At 44.1% G+C, this 21004-nt stretch overlaps 1 protein-coding gene across 9 annotated transcripts in view; it reads right to left on the minus strand.

Moving 5' to 3' along the window:
- Positions 1 to 886: 886 nt before the first annotated feature.
- The window catches only part of LOC111848934 (ankyrin repeat and KH domain-containing protein 1-like), a 43918-nt gene continuing 23800 nt past the window's right edge, over positions 887 to 21004 (minus strand). For 8 of the 9 annotated variants that reach the window (XM_023821338.2, XM_023821336.2, XM_023821335.2 and 5 more), the window contains 16 exons: positions 20804 to 20946; positions 20209 to 20422; positions 19874 to 20049; positions 19559 to 19721; positions 17348 to 17443; positions 16512 to 16628; positions 15241 to 15406; positions 14625 to 15138; positions 11239 to 11391; positions 8975 to 9124; positions 7321 to 8891; positions 6955 to 7134; positions 6414 to 6668; positions 2284 to 2459; positions 1674 to 1832; positions 887 to 1435 (listed from right to left, as the gene is read on the minus strand). In XM_023821338.2, the coding sequence (XP_023677106.2) occupies positions 1376 to 1435; positions 1674 to 1832; positions 2284 to 2459; positions 6414 to 6668; positions 6955 to 7134; positions 7321 to 8891; positions 8975 to 9124; positions 11239 to 11391; positions 14625 to 15138; positions 15241 to 15406; positions 16512 to 16628; positions 17348 to 17443; positions 19559 to 19721; positions 19874 to 20049; positions 20209 to 20422; positions 20804 to 20946 (4293 nt within the window). In that variant the 3' untranslated portion in view covers positions 887 to 1375. The remainder of the gene's footprint in view (positions 1436 to 1673; positions 1833 to 2283; positions 2460 to 6413; positions 6669 to 6954; positions 7135 to 7320; positions 8892 to 8974; positions 9125 to 11238; positions 11392 to 14624; positions 15139 to 15240; positions 15407 to 16511; positions 16629 to 17347; positions 17444 to 19558; positions 19722 to 19873; positions 20050 to 20208; positions 20423 to 20803; positions 20947 to 21004) is intronic. The other variant, XM_023821339.2, reaches the window with a different exon arrangement.

Here is a 21004-nt window from a genome sequence, read left to right on the forward strand (position 1 = left end):
AAACATGACAAGTAAGAATAAACAGATACTTTGAGCTCTGTTAAACCAAACAGCTATCCCAATTCGTACGGCGTCATACCCATTTAGAGTAATTAACTTTTTACTGTAAATATAGAAAAATGTTTAGTTTAAAAATACGCACAGGACATGGGTGTTGGGATTTAACCCCAAATACTACTCATTAATTACAACCTGCAAAAGTATGAACTACATGTTGACTGTCATTGTGATTATTTTATTGGTTAATGTATAGCCTACTTACGATTTGTAATTTATTAAAGTATTACATTGTTTTGCAATTTGTGTATGTATGGTCGTTTGCCCCAATTCCCTTTGTAATTGTATTCCGTCATGTAAATGACTACACATCTCAATATACCGGTCCTTTCAACACACGCAGGGCTTAATAGCAGGGCTTTAGGTAAGCCAACCGTTTATTATTTTATTTGTAATTATCAAATTCTACAAAGGCTAATTTTCTACGGTACATTTAACAAGTTATTGCAGCACACTGGCTGAAAAACACTATTGATAAATGATGCCTTAATTGTCTGTAGGAAGTGGTCATTAAAGATTTAAAACGCAGCAAGCTACGGAACTCGTATGAAAAAGCTGGCATACTGGTAATATTGACTAACAGCACGCAATATACAGTATATACTGGTTATGATACGCAGTACGGTGTAAACAGTATACGGTTTTGAAAAAAGCTCATGTGGCCCTGCTGGCAGAAACACGCCACCTGCTGGCTAAAGCTCTTTATTCGTGACATACTGCCGTCAACAGTCCAGACAGTAGGGGGCGACAGAAGTGGGCAGTTTTGACAGTGCCTTTTACATGGATTAATCCCGTCAGAAACTGAACAAAACACAAACGCTTACACAGGTACAGTTCCATCTTTTTATTGAATATTAAGGTAAATATTTCACATTAATACAGGCTACATAAAGTAGAGCCACTATACGACATGAAATTTACTCTCATTTTAACCCTTTTTAGTATGTAAACAATTATACATGTATTTACCAATCTAAAAGGTCTGATTCATTTATCTTTTATGTAATCATCTAGTTCTTGTCTGAGTATAAATAGCTTACAGTCTTGTTGAGCCCTGCAGACCAAGAACAGTTTGAGGGTTTTAAAGTCAAAATGGCTATACTACGCAGAGGACGTGTCCTGTTGAACAGGCAATCGGTTTGTTCACAGACTGGTAAACAAGTAACAGCCCACACTGAATTAGGCACATCAAAATGGTGTCCCCATCCTCTATTCTTTTGGGACACTGCTTGGTTAACATCTTTAGCATTGTGATTTTCTCATCCTTTAAAAATCCATGGATCTTCTTACTGGTTGAGTGCCTGGACTGCTGTGTTTGCTAGTTGACGTGATTCAGATGTACATTTCCAACGTGCGGGGCCCAAGTACCAGGCCAGACCTGGAATGGAGGTACATTTCAGCTACAGAACCATCACTGCTTGATGACAAATTTACAATGTCACATTGCCCCGACATTTAAAATTATAAAATGATCGTGTGTGTACAAGATGGGACACTTTTGCATGGCACCACTATTGTTTTCTCTGCTAAATATTTTTTACTGTTTGAGGATAAGATGGAACTCACAGATTACTTACACCAGGTACCTGTGATCAGTCAGCTGAGTGAATCATTACCTGTTGGGGGTCTGAGTTCTCTGCGGTGTTGGGGACGACCTTAAGAATGGGATTCCAGGCAGGGTCGGCAGTATGGAGTCCATTGAAAATGGGGGTCCCTAGGCCCTCGGCCATGGGGGGGTGTGGAGACATCATCGTCCCCCCGTACATCGACACTCCCTGCAAAGACAACACACCCCCTCAAACCCTCACCCAGTGTTGAGGCTTCACCACGCCTGTAGGTTATCTTCAATCATACTTCTGCTACAACGTAGTCAAACAAACAGGGAACTTCATGGCACATTAGTGCTCGAAGTTTGCCAGACAACTTCAGGCCCGACACCTCCGGATGAGTAGGCCTACATAAATCTAGATTTAAAGGCTTTGACCATATTTGGGACGGTTCTTCTGTTCTGCAACACAAATCTGACAGTTTTGTAAACAAACAGATGGGCTGTCAGAGGAGTTCATTTTCACTGGCTATTTCTACTGAATAAAACCCTTAATTACAATTATTTAGCACTTGATACACATATCAGACACAGTGTGTTTGAATAGCAAAGCTTTATAGTCATTGAGCTGATCTCTCAGATGAAGGGAGCCTGCTGAAGCAGCCAGCCATCTCGGTCACCTTGGGGAAGTCCATGAAGCTGCTGGACATGGCTGGGTGGAAGGTGTTGGAGGGAGCCACAATGCCTGTATCATCCTGCTCCATGGGCTGGTGCTGGGAGAAGGCTGAGGGCTCGGGCAGCTGCTGATGCAGCACGTGGCTGTTCATCATGGGCTGGGACCATCCTGACATGGCCTCTGTATATAGGGGGAGGGGAGGAGGATCAGCGGGATAATAAAGCTACCACCTGATCCCCTGCTCTGCACGTTCACTGTTCAGGCAGACATCTTACAAGATTAAAGATAATTTGATCACACATACTGAAGAAGCAAAGTTTGGATCCACAGGAGTTCAGCAATTACAGACCTCTCTCTAATGTACGATTTTTGTGAAAAGTTCTGGAGAAGATAGTTGCTGCTCAACTTCACTCATACTTGGAGAGACACAATATACTGGATTTTTTCCAGTGGGCTTCTGCTCGGGACACAGCACTGAAGCTGCCTTGACTAAAGTAGTAAATGACATAACAATGGCAACTGATGCTGACAGCGTGACTCTGCTAATGCTTCTGGACCTGCTTTTGGTTGACCATTCTATCCTATTTCAAAGACTTAAATTTGAGGTTGGGTTGTGTGGAACAGTGTTAAAGTGGTTTAAATCATATATGACTAATCAATATCAATATGTTCAAGTGTGGAATAATTTTACTCCATCGTCAATGTCACAGGTCAAATGTGGAGTACCACAGGGATCAGTGCTTGGTCCTTTATTTTTTTCTCTCTGCATGCTGCCATTAGGAAACATAATGAGAAAACAATGGGCCTCATTCACCAATATTTTCTTAAGAATTCTCAAATTTGTTCCTGTGAAATTTGTTAAGAACAACCTACGTCGGATTCATGACGTGTTCTTAAGTAGCAGAATTGTTTGCACCTTTGTTCTTAAGAATGGTGAATCCCACACCTTCGTAACTGAAAGCGCGTGCCAGTTTGTCCTAATTAGCATAGGGAAATGCCCTGCAATTTCCCATAAAAGGGCATGAGACTGTAGGGCCGTGTGCAAGGAATGGCGAAGAGACGCACAGGCTGAGCCGCTTGGCACTAAGAGGAAAAAAACTTCAGTAATGCTGAAGTAGAAGTATTAATACAGTAAAATCCCGTTATAGTGAACTCGCTTATAACGGAATATCGTCTATAACGGACGAGGTCCGCTGGTCCAGGCCGTGCGCCTTTAAGAACATGCAGAAAAAGCATCGGATATAGTGGACTCGCATATAACGGAATTTCGTTTATAAAGGACAGACAATTTGGTCCCCAGGGCCGCTTTTAGCGGTAGTTTTGTTCGGCTGTAACGGACATGCAGCTCCGCCTACAAGGTGCGTGGTGTGCCAGTGATATCCAGCGCAGATACGTAGTCAGGATTATTAATAGTCACGCATCTGCTCAGGTAAAGTTGGATTACTACATGTACAATATAATAATCTATACCACAAGTGTGTCTGCTGGGGTGTGGCATGAGTAATTAAATGGTGTCCTGTAGTTGTGTTCTGGGCATACAGAAACTCTGGATATAAAGGACTGTTTTTCCAGGTCCCTTGAAGTCCGTTATACCTGGTTTTTAAGGTAAATGCAAATAGACACGTTATTTAGTAGCGTAACCAGTGGATATAAAGCCCCCAAGAAAGCTGATACATGGAAAAATATCACATTCTCTGTGAACGCTGTGTGCCAAATAAATCTAAATGATCTTCAAACATGCGTTCCCTTCTCAAAGCATGATTGGCAAGCTCTTCAAGAAGTAACAGAAATGCTATTTTGATAGCAAGGCCAATAGGCATAAACAGACCTATTTATAATCCGTTACTACCACGAAAATAATTTTTACACTTTAAAATTATTTTTTGTATTTTACTTTTATAAATTATTCAAATACTATCATTTTATGAACTGTAGAATGAACAAAACTGCTATAACCGATTATTTTGAACAAACTATCATTAAACAAATGTGCGTACGAATGGTCTTCAGTGTGCGTAGATTGTATTCTTAGCTAAGAACAAATTCAGATAAGAAAACATTGGTGAATGTCAGAATCTTCGTTAAAAAGTGCGTATGTGGGATTTAAGAACAAATTTGTTCGTAAGAACGGTTGGTGAATGAGGCCCAATGTTAGCTATCACTCCTATGCCAACGACACCCAAATATACATTTTGGTTACGCCGAACGACACCACACCTATTGTCACCTTAGCTAATTGCTTTAACAAAGTAAAAACCTGGATTTTTATCACTAAATGCTCAGAAAACAGAGGTTCTGTTGTTTGGAGGCAGGTCTACAGATAGGGATTTTATAATCCCCACACTCCACTCAAAAGGGCTGAACTTTTCCCTCAGCAGCTCAGCCCGTAACGTGGGTGTCATCTTAGATACAAGCCTCCCATTTAAATCACATGTAAGTACAGTATCGAAGGCGTGCTTCCTACAGCTATGCTAAATCGCCAAACTGTGACAATTTCTTACTATTCAAGACACAGAGAAATTGATACACACCTTTGTATACAGTAGGTTAGACCACTGTAATGCTCTGTTATCTGGGAGCACACACTGCACATTAAACACCTTGCAGCGTACTCAAAATGCAGCAGCTCGAATTGTCACTGGGAGCAGGAAGTTTGAACACATAACCCCTGTTCTTAGTTCCCTGCATTGGCTTCCCGTAAGGTTTAGAGCTGACTTCAAAGTTCTCCTACTTACATAAAAGGCACTTAAATGTCTAGCTCCTGCCTACCTGACAGAATTACTTCAAGTTTATAAGCTGCATCGTCCACTGGGGTCACAGAATGCAGTTTCCTTGTCGTTCCACATATAAAGTGAGAGTGGGTGGTAAAGCATTCTGCTACAGGGGCCCTATATTGTGGAATGTCTTACCAGCCTATGTTCGGGATGCCGCTGTTGTGAAAGGCGCTACATAAAAATTTTATTGAATATATTTGCTGCAGCAAGATTCCATCCTAACTTATTTTAGTAGGAAAAAAATGTGTTTTAATTGTATGGACTGCGATGGGCTGGCCCCCCATCCAGGGTTGTTCCCTGCCTCATGCCCGTTGCTTCCGGGATAGGCTCCGGACCCCCCGTGATAAGCAGAGGGTCTGGGATAAGCGGCTTGGACAATGGATGGATGGATGGATAATTGTAGGGATGCATTTATGTGCTCATGTACTCATAACAATGCACTGATGCCTAAGACCGATACAAAGTACTTGAAGAAAATAAATGCGTTGTGGAAGTACTTCAAAAGTAACAATGACAACCAAACCATAGTGGACTGCAAACTGTGCTCCACTAAACTCTCACAAGGATGTGTGAAACCAGGTTCAGACAATGCTAGTAATCCAATTAAACATATATAAACTGAATAGTATGACAATTGGCAGCGTGTGGCTCAGTGGGCTAAGCCTCTGTGCCTGTGATCAGAAGGTCGCTGGTTTGAGCGCGGTCTCAGCAGAATAGTCACGTCTGTGCAAAGCTGAGCGAGGCCTTTAATCCCATCTCCATGGGCACTGCTGTAGGTGGCTGCCCTGTGCTGCTAAGCTTGCTCTCACCTACATGTGTGTCATGGAGAGTAAGATGGGGTAGGCAAAAAGAGAATTTCCCCACAGGGATCAATTAAGTGTCATTATTATTAACCCCTGTGAAGTGAAAACAAACTCTTACCCAGTATTCTGTTCTTGATGATCAAGCATAATATAATGGTGGTACGTGGAGAGCATACCTTGATGGTATGTAGTGTAAAGTTTGTGAACAACAGCTTTAAACAGTACTAGACCACCTGTGACATGTTTTTGAATCATAATTAAATCTGACCAGCTGATCCACCGTTTTCCACAGATTAAAAAAACAAGAATCAGCACCTCTAATTACTTTAAACTAATTATTCTGTCCCGACTCCAGAGGGAACAGGAATGGGTCAATGACATGAGTTGGTGTAACTTTTATGTTAAAATTCCTGGCACCACATTTTCTTTTACATATGGATTCCTACTGTGGAAAAAACAACATACTTGATTTCTGGGTGGATTTCCCCTTTAAATGTGAGCACAGCGTGCCAACATACATGACAGATTGCCCCACTCATCTACCTTCCCCCACCTACCGGAAGCACTACTAACGCCAAAAGACCAGATGCCCCCTTGGCCGACGGGCGCGGAGTAGCTGGTGGTGAGCAGCGTCGGGTTGATGGAGCCTGTCTGACGGATGCGGGCCAGGCGCTCTGTGCCAATGGGTGGGGGCACCTTGCGGTCCTGCTGGCTCGAGATATTGGGCTTGGCCTGCACCAGTGGGGCTACGGTCGTGGATGCCGAGAGCGGGGAGGAGGTGCCTGAAGAAGCGGAGGGTGCTGGGGACTCGCCTGTGGTGCAGAGTAGGCAAAGTGATAAACACGGGGACAAAGCGGGAAAAAGCAGGTCCACGTCCTCTGATACTACACATGAATCGCTCATGCTGAAAGCCTTTTCATCTCTGATAAACCATAATGCTTCAAGTTTTACTCACATCCACTACAACACCACAAGGACCTGACAGCAACCAAATTCAAAATCTATTTAGCCTCAGTTATTAAAGTCCAGTGGCCAAACACTGAGATATGAGCTGGCCTCCACCCCAGATGGGATGCGGGTGTTGCGAAGTTTACGTACAAGAGGTGGAGGCACTCCATGGGTGGGGGGAGAAGTGCTGGCGGCTGAGGGAGGGCGTGCACAGGGGGGCGGGGCCCTGCAGGAACACAGGACTGGCCGATATGCTTGCGGCGAAACTGGTCAGCGCTGCAGGGGATGAGGAGACAGAGGAGGGTCCCAAGGGGTCCACCGACTGGACGGCTGGGAGGCGAATCACAGACCAGCAGGAGACAGGGTTCAAACTACAGTCCGGTGTTTTAGGGGTTGAACTCAGGCCACACCTAGCTGTCAGCTGATAAACGTGTGTAATTCTATACTTTTCAGATGGATTTCTGACTCCTAGATTCTCTGATTCTCTATTAAAGAGTCAGTCAGAAAACATCTCACCTATTGGACTGGAGACGATCCTCTGTGAGGCGGAGCGGTAGCCAGGGGCCTTGGAGCCATCAGGCAGGGGCGCCGTACTCTCCGGCTGGCTGACGTTCCCTACGTAGGCGGGCGGGGCATTGTAGGCCTGCTCAGGCAGGCTGCGAGTCGGCAGGTGGCAGGCGCCCCACACCTGGTTGGTGCCCACCTGGCCGCTGTCGAACATGCTACTGAAGTGTGTGAGGAGCGTGGCGGTGCTGAAGCTGGCATGCAGCTGGGCCTTAGTACCAGGGACATGCACCTGGGAGCCGTTCATCACGCTGACAGCTGAGGACACCTGTGGCAGGGCAGGGGCCGTGCTGGGCTGTAGCAGCTTGGAGGGCTCCTGCGGCACACTTATGGGCATCAGCACGGGTGGCTGCTCAGCCAGGGGGAAGAAAGGTCCTGCCAACTGCATCTTAGATGAGCGAGGAGCCGTAGCTGACAACTGAGGTAAGGTGTTACTCGTAACTGTGATGGTGCTGGCACAGGTGGGGGTGGGGCAGGACGAGGGGAGGGTGGAGCCAGGCTGGACCCCGGCAGGTAATAGATCTGCAGTTGGGGGGAACGGGGGCTGCTGCCGGGACTCTAGTTGCAGATTCAGGGCCGAAGGAGAAGCAGGAAAAGGCAGGGAGCCGGTGGAGGTGACACTGCTGGACACAGGTGCATGTGGGTCCAGGAAGTGCCTCTCCTTGCTGGGGGTGGCTGTGGGGGGGCATGGCTCAGCCCGTGGGCCCAGGACTTGCTGCTGTGCAGGTGGTCCAATGGGAGGGGGTGGGGGAGGGCTGGAAGGCGTGACAGGAGCAGCGCAATGTGGCTGGCCAGCGGTCCCTATGGCTCTCACAGTGCAGGCACTGTTAGCGCCAGGAGGGATGACATTCCCTGTCTTGGGCTCAGAGGCGAACAGCTGCTTCCTTACTGAAGAAGACGTGGGTGCATTAGGTTGAGCCAGTGTGGTACTAGAGCATGGCGTGGACGTGGTTGTGGTCCGTGTGGTAGCATTGCTGCCAGGGGCCGCAAACTCGTGGGTGGCACCAGTCCTCGGGGTTGGGTTCCCTTTGTGTTTAGGAGAACTGTTAGCACTGCCTGGGCTCACGGGTCGCACTGGAAAGGGGCCCCAGGTGTTGGGTGCTGGGGAAAAGGAGCCACCGAACTGGGGAATGGGCAGACGTGGGTGTCGGATCTGGTGCATAGTTTGAGCGGCCAGTAGGGCGAGCTGCGGGTGAGCATATGCCAGGGGTAGCGAGACGGGGAATGGGGGCCTCACCCCTGATGACAAGCCCTTTCCCAGCTTCCCATTAGGCTGCAGCGTAGATGACGAAGAAGGTGGGAACGATGTAGCCGTTGATGAGCCCATGGATGCAAGGCTCTTGGGGATGGATGTAGAGGTACCGGCCATACCGATAGAGGCGCTAAAACCAGAGCCGACCTTGCTGTTGGTTCCTGGGACTCGGATATGATTACGGGGGATCAGGTCTTCCAGCTCCTTAGCAGGGTCCTGGATCAGGGCATTGATGAGCTGCACAGCATGCCGCGTGGACTCAGTCCCACCCCTGTAACACAACACAATGTCAAACCAGCTTGAGAGGTCCTGGGGAGCCACACAGAGCTAGAGAATACGGCACGGAGGTCATGCCTTATGGTGATCATCCTCTCCCCATTCTTGTCCTTCTGCTTGTCCACGTCGATATGGGCACCCGTCACATCCTGGATGGCAGTGATGTTGCAACCACCTCGGCCCATGATCCGTGAGACAACCGAGGCAGGGACTGACAGCTTCTTGGACCTGGATGGAACAAGAACCTGAAGTCACCGGAAATCCCACCTTTGGAGGTTTTTCATACAATTTTTAATCATATCAAAATTCTCAATCCTACCTCCAATAAAAAAATTACTTCTACAAGAAAAACCATATACTTAGTGTATATGGTTGGTGTACCCGGACAGCCTCTCCAAACCAGGCAAAAGATTTTCAAAGTTATCGTTCTCATGCAATGTCATTTTAATACAACACCCTGATGGTGTGCCTAATTTGTGTCCTTTTAAATCCCGGAAACAACTGCCAAAGTAACTGTACACAATACAGTGATACCTCAGAACTCTAATTTAATCCGTTCAGAACTCCGGATCGAATCCTAAAAAGTTGGAGTTGTGATCAAATTTTCCCCATAAGAAATAATGGAAAACCAATTAATTGGCTCCCGGCCCCAAACAATTACACCTAAATGTTTTTTTTTTTAGCATTTAAAAACAAAATGAACAGGATAAAACCGGAAAAAAGACCATATACTGTACATTTATCAAAACAGTAATTTGCAAAGTAAGAAAATAAATGTATCCAAACAATGTGTAAAGTAAAAAAAAAAAAGAAATAACCCCGTGTGGAATCCCCATGTGATCAGCTGTTTCTGGTTGTTGTCATTAGTCCTCTGTATTTAGTCAATGTTTCAGTTTGTTTCCCCAGTCCGGTCATTGTATTGTCCGTCTGCGTTTTGCCTGCCTTACCTGTAATTAAACCCCGTATTCCCCGATACCCTGACGTCTGCACCTTTGTCTCCGTTCCGTCCCGTCCCCGCTCGGCACAACAATATTATTATAATTAAATGTATTAATGGTTTATTATTAATATTAAAATTATAAAAAATCTTTATTTTTAAATATATTTTATTATATAATAATAATTACTGTTACTGTCTATCATTGTCTAAATTAGAGATGCTCCGATCAGCATTTTTGGGGCCGATCACCGATTACCGATCACCAAGATCATGATCTGCCGATTGCCGATCACTGCCGATCACAGAATGGCAGGGGAATGGGAATCTTTTATCTATAATCTAGCAGAGTTTGCACCATTTGTAGAAATGAAACTAACTCTAAATTAACTATATTGGGAAAAAAAAAAACTGTAGAAATAGGCTACAGTCAAGATCTTGAAGAATCAAGCGCTTGACACTTGGCGCCCCACACTGAAGGAGGGGCAGTGACACTTTGGTCAGCACTGTTGCCTGACACCTCCAGGGTCAACACATGAAATGTTCCCCGAGAGCAGAGTGGTTTAGTTTCTCATACTCGGCATATTCAGTTGTATGGCGTGTTCTAAGATGCCTAATCATGTTAGTGGTGTTAAAATGCCGTTGCTTGCTTCCACCTCGAGGGATTTCATCACGACATACATTGCAAACGGCTAACTTTACGTCTTTATCGGACACTTTGAAAAACTTCTAGACAGGAGAACTCATGTTGCCACTAGTAAGCTCCGCTCCGCTGTTGTTTACCTGTGCGCCGTGCATGCCCGTGTGAAAAAGTTGCGCGAGTTATTTACGTCAAGTGATTGGCTTTTTTGATCGGCGCTTTTGGGGTTCGCCGATCAAGCTATTTTTAGCCAATATCGGCCGATCATGATCGGTGGCCGATCAATCGGAGCATCACTAGTCTAAATGTATTTTTACTGTCTAAATATATGTATTCAGCTAGTGTAAACATGCAGGATGTTATCACAGCGATCGCGAGGCTGAGACTGAAGCGTCACCCTTTGTTTCCGCTGAGAGACGTGCTGCGTGACTCAATTCCCCACGCATACAAGTTATCTTAGGTCGGCGTTCACGGTTTCACTTCTCAGATTCAGATCGAGTTCTAGGTAATTTCTTTTCAAACTGGTTGGTTCGACTTTTAAGAAATTCGAGTTCTAATGAGTTCGAGAACTGAGGTACCACTGTACATACTGAATTTATCCTAAGTAATCAAATTAACACATGAATTCTGGTGCCACACCAGGATGCCAAGCAATTGGAATCACCAGGGGTTTAGCATGATGGAACCAACACCACATTGGCCACCATGAACAAAAGGCTGTGCTGTGGATGGATGGGACCCTGCACCATCAGACGGCAGTCTCACCTCCGCACCACCTCCTTCCATCCCTCCTCTCTTTTCTGGCCCCTTTTGGGGCTAGTCAGGTTGATCTTGCTGTTGGGTGAGGACACCGGCAGTGAAATGGTCTTGAATGTGGAGGGGATGTTTGGAGTCAAGTCATTTATGCTGTCTTGCATTCTGAAGGGAGAAACACAGCAGATCACTGAAGTTGTTATTTTTTTTTCATCTTGCATCTACCAAAATCAGTATATGAAATCTGTCGGGCTGCTTTGGTCTTAATTCATCTAGAAGTGAGGTTGGACTTCTTAGCTTAGCTCAAGGGTGTCAAGAACCACCAGTGAATTTGAGAGCTGAACAAGAGCCGGCAGCATTTTTCTGACCTTTAACTGTCATCAGCGATGTACTTTATCATATCACACCTCTTGTTTTTGTTAATGGGCCATTGCATTAGCCTATAGTTTGCCCATCAAGAAAACAATGGGACAGTCAATAATCCTCACTGCGGCAGTCAATGTCACCCCCAGATAGATGTAAAACTCATAAATAATCATGTTTATGTCATGTTTTTGTGCTCATTGATTTAAGTATTGGTTTTGATAGATATCAATAGAAATGAATTTTAATCCCACACCCATAATAAAACAAAAACCTAATTTTAACAGAATGGCAAGCCACTTCACCCGAAAACAGTGCATTTTACTTATCATTTCAAGCAAAAATGTACATTTTTTAACATTTTTTCATCTGGGTTGATGTGTTTAAAAAATATTCAAAAGTGGAAACTTTGAAACGTGAAATTACCAAACATCTATTTATCCAACATTTTATAAAATACAGTCTGTGCTTGAAAACTTTTCAGCTTTACGATTTCATGATGGAGCCTCCAGTCAGTCTTTTTGGTTAAGGGTGTTAGAGCTGCTGCTGTTCAGCACAAACAATAGGGCTGCATATACTGAAGTATATCTTGCTTGGTGGTTAAAAGAGTTTGACATTCATAGGCATGGGAAACAGCGGTTCTAGTGCTAACAGTATACCGTACACCTTGCACTTATTTGGTTGAAATCTATGCATAAATAGCTTTACAAATGTCAAATTTGTAAATATTATTCCTGAAATTTTTTTTAATAAAACTGAACAATGATATACAAAATGTCTCTGAAGGTATAAAATTAAATCAAATGCGTCCACTATTCCCATTAACCATCTGCTTTTATCTGACGTTAAGAAATGGATCCTCCTAAATGAGAAACAGGCCCAAGTTCAGTCCCAAAAAAATCAAATCAACCAGAAAGGTCTAGTGCAAGTTAGAACCAGACTGTCCCTACTACCCAGGTAGCTGTAACAGAACACATACTCCTCACGTGTCCATCAATTTCATCATTTTCTATTTCAAATGGATAATGAAACAAATTAATACATTTCTTGACATGGACAGAACCTAAATTTACAAGTAGATGTTATGAAACCATTATGCCATTAAGTAACCATTTTACTGAAATAAAGGTAGCTGATTATGAGAAAGACCTTGGTGTGTATGTTGATGCTTCCATGTCTCATTCTCGCCAGTGCGGGGAAGCAATAAAAAAGGCCAATAGGATGTTGGGGTATATCTCCAGGTGTGTGGAGTTTAAGTCAAGGGAGGTAATGCTAAGATTATACAATTCCTTGGTGAGACCTCACCTAGAATATTGTGTACAGGTTTGGTCACCATATCTTAAAAAGGACATAGCGGCCTTAGAAAAGGTGCAGCGTAGGGCCACAAGAATGATTCCTGGTCTTAGAGGAATGTCATACGAGGAAAGGTTATTTGAGCTAAATCTGTTCAGCCTCAAGCAAAGGAGACTGAGGGGGGACATGATCCAGGTCTATAAGATTCTAACAGGTCTGGATGCTGTTCAACCGAATAGTTACTTCAGCATTAGTTCAAATACAAGAACTCGTGGCCATAGGTGGAAATTAGCGGGAGAACATTTCAAACTGGATTTAAGGAAGCACTTCTTTACACAGCGTGTAGTCAGAGTATGGAATAGTCTTCCTGATAACGTAGTGCAAGCTGAATCCTTGGGTTCCTTTAAATCAGAGCTAGATAAGATTTTAACAACTCTGAGCTATTAGTTAAGTTCTCCCCAAGCGAGCTCGATGGGCCGAATGGCCTCCTCTCGTTTGTATAGTTCTTATGTTCTTATGTTCTTATGCCAAATGTTGCTAAAACTGGTTTCTCAATAAATTTCACCAACACTGGAGAGAGAGCAGTTGATAAGCCTGTCTCTCAGCTCTGGTATAACATGCTTCTAGAAGCACATCCAACATGCTAACTCATTTGAGACGACGACATTCAAGTGTGTTTATGACCGAAGCAAGGCAGAAAAAACCTCTACAAGTTAGTGTCCCCACAGCATTTACGTTGCTTTTGCTAGGGAATTCAAACCAAGCTAAAAAATAATTATAATAATTACAGCTATAGGGGTTTTCATTTCTTTAGATATGCGACTATACTTGATAGGAGATAACACAGGATTTAGACAGTTTAGTTCATTATGTCCTGTGTTCGGTCCCGGGTCCTTTCTGTGTGGAGTTCACATGCTCTCCCCATGGCCATAAGTGGAAATTAGCGGGAGAACATTTTAAAACAAATTTGAGGAAGCACTTCTTTACACAGCGTGTAGTCAGAGTATGGAATAGTCTTCCTGCTATTGTAGTGGAAGCTAAAACCATGGGTTCCTTTAAATCAGAGCTAGATAAGATTTTAACAACTCTGAGCTATTAGCTAAGTTCTCCCCAAACGAGCTTGATGGGCCGAATGGCCTCCTCTCGTTTGTAAATTTCTTATGTTCTTATGTTCGCGTGGGTTTTCGCCGGGGGCTCCAGTTCCTCCTACGGTCCAAAAGCATACGGGATAGGTTGATTGGTGAATCTAAATTGGCCCTGTAGTTGTGTGAGTGTGAGTATATGCGCCCTGTGGTGTGTTGGCAACTGCCCAGGGTTGCGTCCCGCTTGTGCCCTTTGTTCCCAGGATAGGCTCTGGTCCCGTCCCGCCCCCGTGACAATTTGGGATTAAGCGGTTTCAGAAAAATTGATGGATGGATAGTTCATTATGATTGTGTTAAGACAGTCTTATTCTTTAATTATCATTTATTTTACATATTTTTTGTCAAATAATTACAAAATGCAAGTTTTCACTGCTATATTGAAACTGTAGTGAACCATGAACGCAAAATCTCGATTTGTTCCGATGTGTGAAATTTGCATACTGCTACACTGTTACTCACAGGACACTTATCAAAATCAAATATCAAAATCATTTCGCAGGCCATAAAAAAAAAATGTGTTATGGACTAGATGTGGCCCACTGGCCTCGAATTTGACATATGTGGCTTAGCAGTTTAACACAGAGCACATCCTGGACTTACTTGTGTTGGGGTTTGGTAACGGACACTGTGACCTTCTCTTCACGAAGGCTGTGCAGTGGGGGGCCTTGCCTTCTCTCAGGGGCAGAGGGAGTGAAAGCTGGGCCTGAGGGGACTGAGGAGGACGATGATGACGAGGAGGATGAGGATGGCAGGTCAGGCAGATAGCCAAGCTCGTGACACTTGCTGCCACTACTGCTCTCACTGTTGCAATCGGTGCTGTCCAGGTTGTCGGAGTCACTGTTGCCGCCGGGCACCCCACCACCCCGTGGCTCCCCGTGAATCTTGTTCCGATCGGCCTTCTGCTGTGCTAGCGCCACTTGGGGGTCCTGGAGTATAATGGGCTCACTGGGTGTGTCCTTGGTCTTGTTTTTCTTGCTCTTACGGTTGACGCTGGGCGTGGTGACTGCGTTGGCGCGTTTCTTGCCAAAGGCTGAGGTGAAGGTGGCTGAGGTTGCGGGAATGCCGATGGTGGTGGTAGTGGTGGCGCTTGGGGGTTCTATGGGAATCTCTGGCTCTGCAAGACCATAGAAGAAATGATTCCCAAATTAGTAGCTGGGAAGACACTATGCTGTTCCCTTTCTTCAGAGGTTCAGAAGCTCACGGGGTTGTCCCTTACCTTCAGTAGAGTCCTTCTCATGGTCCTGCATGTCCAAGAACTCCTCCTTGACCTTAATCTCCTCCACCTCCAGCTTCCTCTTCTGCTCCTCCTTCTTCTTCTTGCGTTTCTCCTTCCGTTTCTCCCTCTTGGCTGCAAGAGCCTGCTTCTTGCTCTCTTCTCGGGACTGAGAGGACAGCATGCAAAAACTGGGTCACCCCCTCAGTCATTTTCAAAGAATTAACAGATAATAGGGACTGTGATCATACAGCGTATGAGCAGTAATAACCAGGGGCCGGTTGCACAAAACACCTTAAGTTTTCCCCTTAAGTATGACACTTAAAGTTTAATTTCTCCTTAGCTAAGGGATTTATTTAAGGGTGTTGCACAGAACCCCTTAAAAGGTTTCCTTAGTTAAGGAAAAACATTAAGGGATTTACAACATTGAAAGACGTTTACAGCAGTCAAATTGTCCCATTTCCATGGAGACCGTTCATATGCTTGCACTCGTGCCTGCTTGTGATACCCGTTATCGCCTCAGTTAGTGTTTACTAATGCCCACAATTTGGTAAGCAGATTAGTAGTACACTTAAAATAATGAGAGGCGTACTGTGACGCATTAAAGTGTGTCAAATTATTAAAGTCTGTTAGCAAGGCACATCACATACTACTGTTTTGGTAAATCATGGAAGCGATTTATAAGCAATGAAGTGGCGCTGAAGCAAGGGACAGATCAGCAGCCACATCTTTTGACAGAGGAGATGATATGGATAAACAAGGTAAAAAAGGTGCTGGTGTGGCAGTACATTTTGCAGTTAAAAGTCCAACACGTTTATTAAACATAAGGATACTCCAAATTTATACAAATCACTAACTTTTGGGCATCACAATATGCCTCTCATTAATATTTTAGGCGTACTACTAATCTGCTTACCAAATAGTGGGCGTTAGTAAATGTTTGTATAGTACCAAAAAGCTGGAGCTTGGACAAATGTCCAATGCCCATCATATAAAGCCCTAATCATTATTGTGCGTAAGCCATGTGATGGCAATTATATCACAACAACCCTACTTACAAAATATAATAATGAATGTTCCTGCTATAGCTGAATGTGATTTTCAGAAGTTCATCTAATGATGGTGTCTTTGAATAAACTGTTTTGGTAAAAAAAAAAAAATTAAAGAACTGCATGATTTTTAAATATTCATCCAGCAATTTGAAGAAACCATCACAAAATTCTAAAATACAGTCAGAAGTCTTGCTTTTAACACAGAAACCACTGGTGATTCACCTTCTCCATATCTAGCTCCTTGAGCAGGATGCTGGCGTTCTTGTTGGCCTCGGCTGCCTGGTGGTCTTTGGCCTTGACGATGGTATCCATGCACTGGTGACACTTCTTCAACAGATCCTGTGTGACAGAAGGAACAGTCATGGGTTGGTTGTGAATTCATACAGAAGTCTTCAACAGGAATACAAGGGTTTCATCTCAATTGAGATACTTTTAGGGATTTCTTAATCACTGTAGGAATATGGAGATGTTATCCAAGACTAACACTGCACTCACATTTGGCCTGGTTGCCCTATACCATGCCTTAACACGATCCCCCCCCCCCCCATCTTTCCTCATATTGCACTGTAATATACTGAATGCGCCTTTTAAAAACTTAGTTCACAGTCAAGAATTACACCCAGATTTCTAATCTCAGGTTTTGCCTGTGGTATCACATTGTCGAGCCTGGATTGCAAGCTATCCCTTGGTCCTTGGGCCCCCAAGGCGATCATTTCTGTTTTATCTCCATTAAATTTTAGGAAATTATTGCACATCTATTCATTTATGGAAATTAAACATTGTTCCATATTGCTAGTAATACCCAGAGCACAAGGTTCAACCGACACATACAACTGGATACCATCAGCATAAAATGAAAAATTTCAAGGATGATATTTTTTGCAAGAATTCAATAGTCTGAAGGTGAACAACATTTTCTAAAATTTTACTAATAAAAGGAAGATTAGCAACTTTGGGGGGGTCAAATGTGCTCGGGCATGGTATGGATCCCCTGATGTGAGTGAATTGGGGAAACAGTGCAGATTAGAGACAAAGCAGATGCTATTCGAGCTTCCTACCTTATCAACAATTGTGGCAATGTATCTCATGCACTCAATGTCAGAGGGAAACTGACTGACTTCCTTCACCAGGTACTGTGCGACCTTCACATGACCCTGTGGACAGAGGGAAGGAGGAACGTGAGCGTTAGGAGGAGAAACTAGAGATGTTCACAAGTCACACAATTAGAGTCAGAGTAAAGTCTCAAGTACCCACCGTGGTTTCCAATATTTACATTTTACATTTACAGCATTTGGCAGACGCCCTTAGCCAGAGCCACTTACATAAGTGCTTAAGTGCTTGACATTACTATTTATCAAAAATTTAACCGCCTATGTGTTTTTTCCTTTTAGTAACGGATGTAACTAAATGGGAATCACCACTTGAACAGTTCAAAAACTGCATGCCTCAGAGTTCCTTAGGCTTATAATGTATACAATTTTAAAGTAACTGCTATTTCAAATGCCTTTGAAGCAATAAAATTTTTGTATGAACCTAAGCGCTTACGTAACTTTCTCAAAAATAACATTATAATGAAGACATCCCTTGCAGGAAATTTTGGCATAAACTCCTGAGTTAGACTGCACGTGTATGCACAAACTGCTGTGCTGAAATCATGTCAGACTGGCTCTGCTCTGGAGGCAGACCAAACCATACCAGACTCCACCCCCAACTAGGTTAGAGTGATGTGATTGGCTAACGAATGAGTAGGGCTGGACAATAATTCGATATCAATATATATCGCGATATAATTTTTTTCAATAACGGTGATACGATTTTTAAACACATTTCCGATATTTCGATATACATATATACTGTATCATAATATACAGTATATGAATAATCACCCTGTTTTAGTTTAAATGGAAATATATTATTGTTAATAAGCTGAGTCTGAGAGTTTTATTTATTTGATAGTTTATTTCACATTTCTTGTTTGTAAAGGCTAAATACAAATAAAAAGTGAACCTTATTTTTTTTTGTACTGTTTTTATTAAAAAAAAATATATATAATTTTAATAGGAGGAGCCTGGAGGTATTATAGACTTTGCAAATTCAGTTTGCAGACATCCATTGTGTGTGTCCTCGTCAGTTTTTTCCTGTGGCTTTTTAATATTGTCCATATCGATATCGGAATTATATCGTATCGACCAAAATTAAGAAATACATCGTGATATAAATTTTTGCCATATCGTCCAGTCCTACGAATGAGTATAACCCAAATCCCGTTTGTCGTGCTGCTAAAGTAAATGCATGTTAAAGTAAATCACGATTTTCATTGTTACACATCATTCTAAAGCAAAAACTCCAATTAATGGATAAAATTGACTTGTCTCTCAGCGCATGTATGTGCGCAAGTAAATAAATGATTATGCAAGTAACACCGCAAGCTCCATGTTAAGTTAAAATAATGTGAGCAGTCCTGCTGCTGTTTTAGTTATGGGAGAGCGGTCAGTGATATTACTATTCAATTGAATTATTTGCTGGCGTTATGTTTTTATTTTATTAAAAATCGTTCAATTTGAATGTGTGACATTAATCCAAATTATTTAAGACATATCACTACAAGTGGGGCACAATTATAAGGTGCAGGTAGTTTTTAAGTTGTAAGAAAATACAGCTTGAGTTGGAAGGCTATGTCAGAAATGAAAAGGTGTTTTTGAGTCATATCTACTAAATTATCAGATTTATGCCAATCTCTGCCGGTCTGTGTAATTGTATCACACAATCTATATACAATTTTAGACACTGGTTGAGCAATGCCCATTTCTAAGCGGTGCAATCTAATGTAAAATAAAACATTCAGAATATCCTGCACTTTGTCAGATCGGGTCCGCAATTTGTACTAGTGGCAAAACATGTTTGTTTTTTTCATATCGCCTGGCGTCTCGCTTCTCTGGCTCCAGTTCCTATGCTCTGTGCACAGCCACACATCCTGATGTGTTTAAAGCCGTTACCGTTGGGGGACAGTTGTACACTCAATGCTTCACATGTGCAGAAATTTCAACAAAACCTCAAAGACTCATTGTTTACAAGTCTATCAACAATAACAAGTTGCAAGTTGAGTCATAAGTCCGATTCGCAAACTCAAGTCCTCATCTCTGGGAGGAACATGTAGGCCAAGGACTTAACCCAAGCCTGTAGATTACATCCTGTGAGATCCATACAGACCCCAAGCCGAGCCATCTGTGCCTCTCACCCAAAGCAGCAGGGGTAGGATTGCAGCCTACCTTGCGGAATGCAGCCATCAGCGGCGTGATCTTGCGGTTGTCGGCAGCGTCCACATCGGCACCCGCCTGCACCAGGAGCTGCACCACGTCAAAATGGCCGCCATTCGCTGCCAGCCACAGAGGTGTGTTCCCCTTCTTGTTTCGCACATCAATGTGGGCCCCTCTGTGGAGAAAGGTTGTAGCGCTCTCAAGCCACACGGAGGAGAGAAGGTAATGGAGGAGTAGCTGATGGCTGATTAAGAAGTATATGGGATTTTCGCTGGCATCAGCAAACAAGACACCATTACGGGCAGACAACTGACCTGCAACATTTACCTGTTAATGAGGAGCTCACAAAATTTGTAGTGACCCTTGTCAGCAGCGATGGTGAGGGCAGTGTCCCGAGAAGAGGGGACAGGGGGCGCGTTGACATCGGCCCCTTTATCGAGCAGCACGCGGCCCACCTCGGCATAGCCTCCGGAAGCAGCCTCCATCAGCGGCGTCAGCCCAGTCTGGGGGGGGGGACAGACCGGCTCAGGTCACAAGCCACTAATGGCAGAATAATTCCTGCGTCCTCGGGTAAGGCTGGTAGGCAAACGAATGAGAACATAAAACCTTAATCCCCCTAATTCCCAAGTCTGGAGCCGGCCATGCCAGGCCCTGCGACCGACCTTGGCACGGTGCTCCACGTTGGCCTTGCGATCCAGCAGCAGGCTGACCACCTCGGCCCGGCCCTGGAAGCAGGCCAGAGTCAATGCCGTGTTGCGGTTGGTCTCAATTTGCGCGTTGATGTCTGAGCCCATGTCCAGCAGCAGCTTGACCGCAGGAACATGGCCATTCATGGCCGCCAGCATCAGCGGGGAGATCCCCAGCTTGCTACCAGTCCTGCAGAGATCAAAATGGACATCAGAGGTGAGATGGAAGCAGCAGCGGTGCTGAAGGCCAGGAAATGCAGACGAGGTGGGACAAAACCAGACAAGCACATGATCAAATTTTTATGGGCAAGAAAACCAGGCCTTCACATTGCCACCTGCACCTCGCCCTCAATTCACCTGGAATTCTGTAACTAAAACAGCCAAATTCTTTGAATATTCTGTGAAGAGAAATTTAGATCCATTTTTAAAAACTAAAATAAATATTTGCAATTCAGTAATTGAGGGCTCTGGATTCTCTCAAAACCCAGAGCTAAACATAAGCACAGAGCCTTCCCCACATGAGAGAGGGGAACAGATGTAGTGCAGTAACTAGCAGGGGGGAAGGGGCCACCTGGAGTTGATCTCGGCGCCAGCGTTGAGGAGGATCTTGATGATGTTGACGTAGCCCCCAGAGGCAGCCAGGCTCAGGGGGGTGTAGTCCGAAACGTTGCGGTGCTCCTTATTGGCCCCACGCAGCAGCAGCAGTTCCACCACCTGGGATACAAGGGTAGAAGGGTTACGAAGGCCTTCTGGGGTCCCCACTGGCCACATG

This window comes from Paramormyrops kingsleyae, chromosome 10 (assembly GCF_048594095.1).
Source record: "Paramormyrops kingsleyae isolate MSU_618 chromosome 10, PKINGS_0.4, whole genome shotgun sequence".
Taxonomy (NCBI): domain Eukaryota; kingdom Metazoa; phylum Chordata; class Actinopteri; order Osteoglossiformes; family Mormyridae; genus Paramormyrops; species Paramormyrops kingsleyae.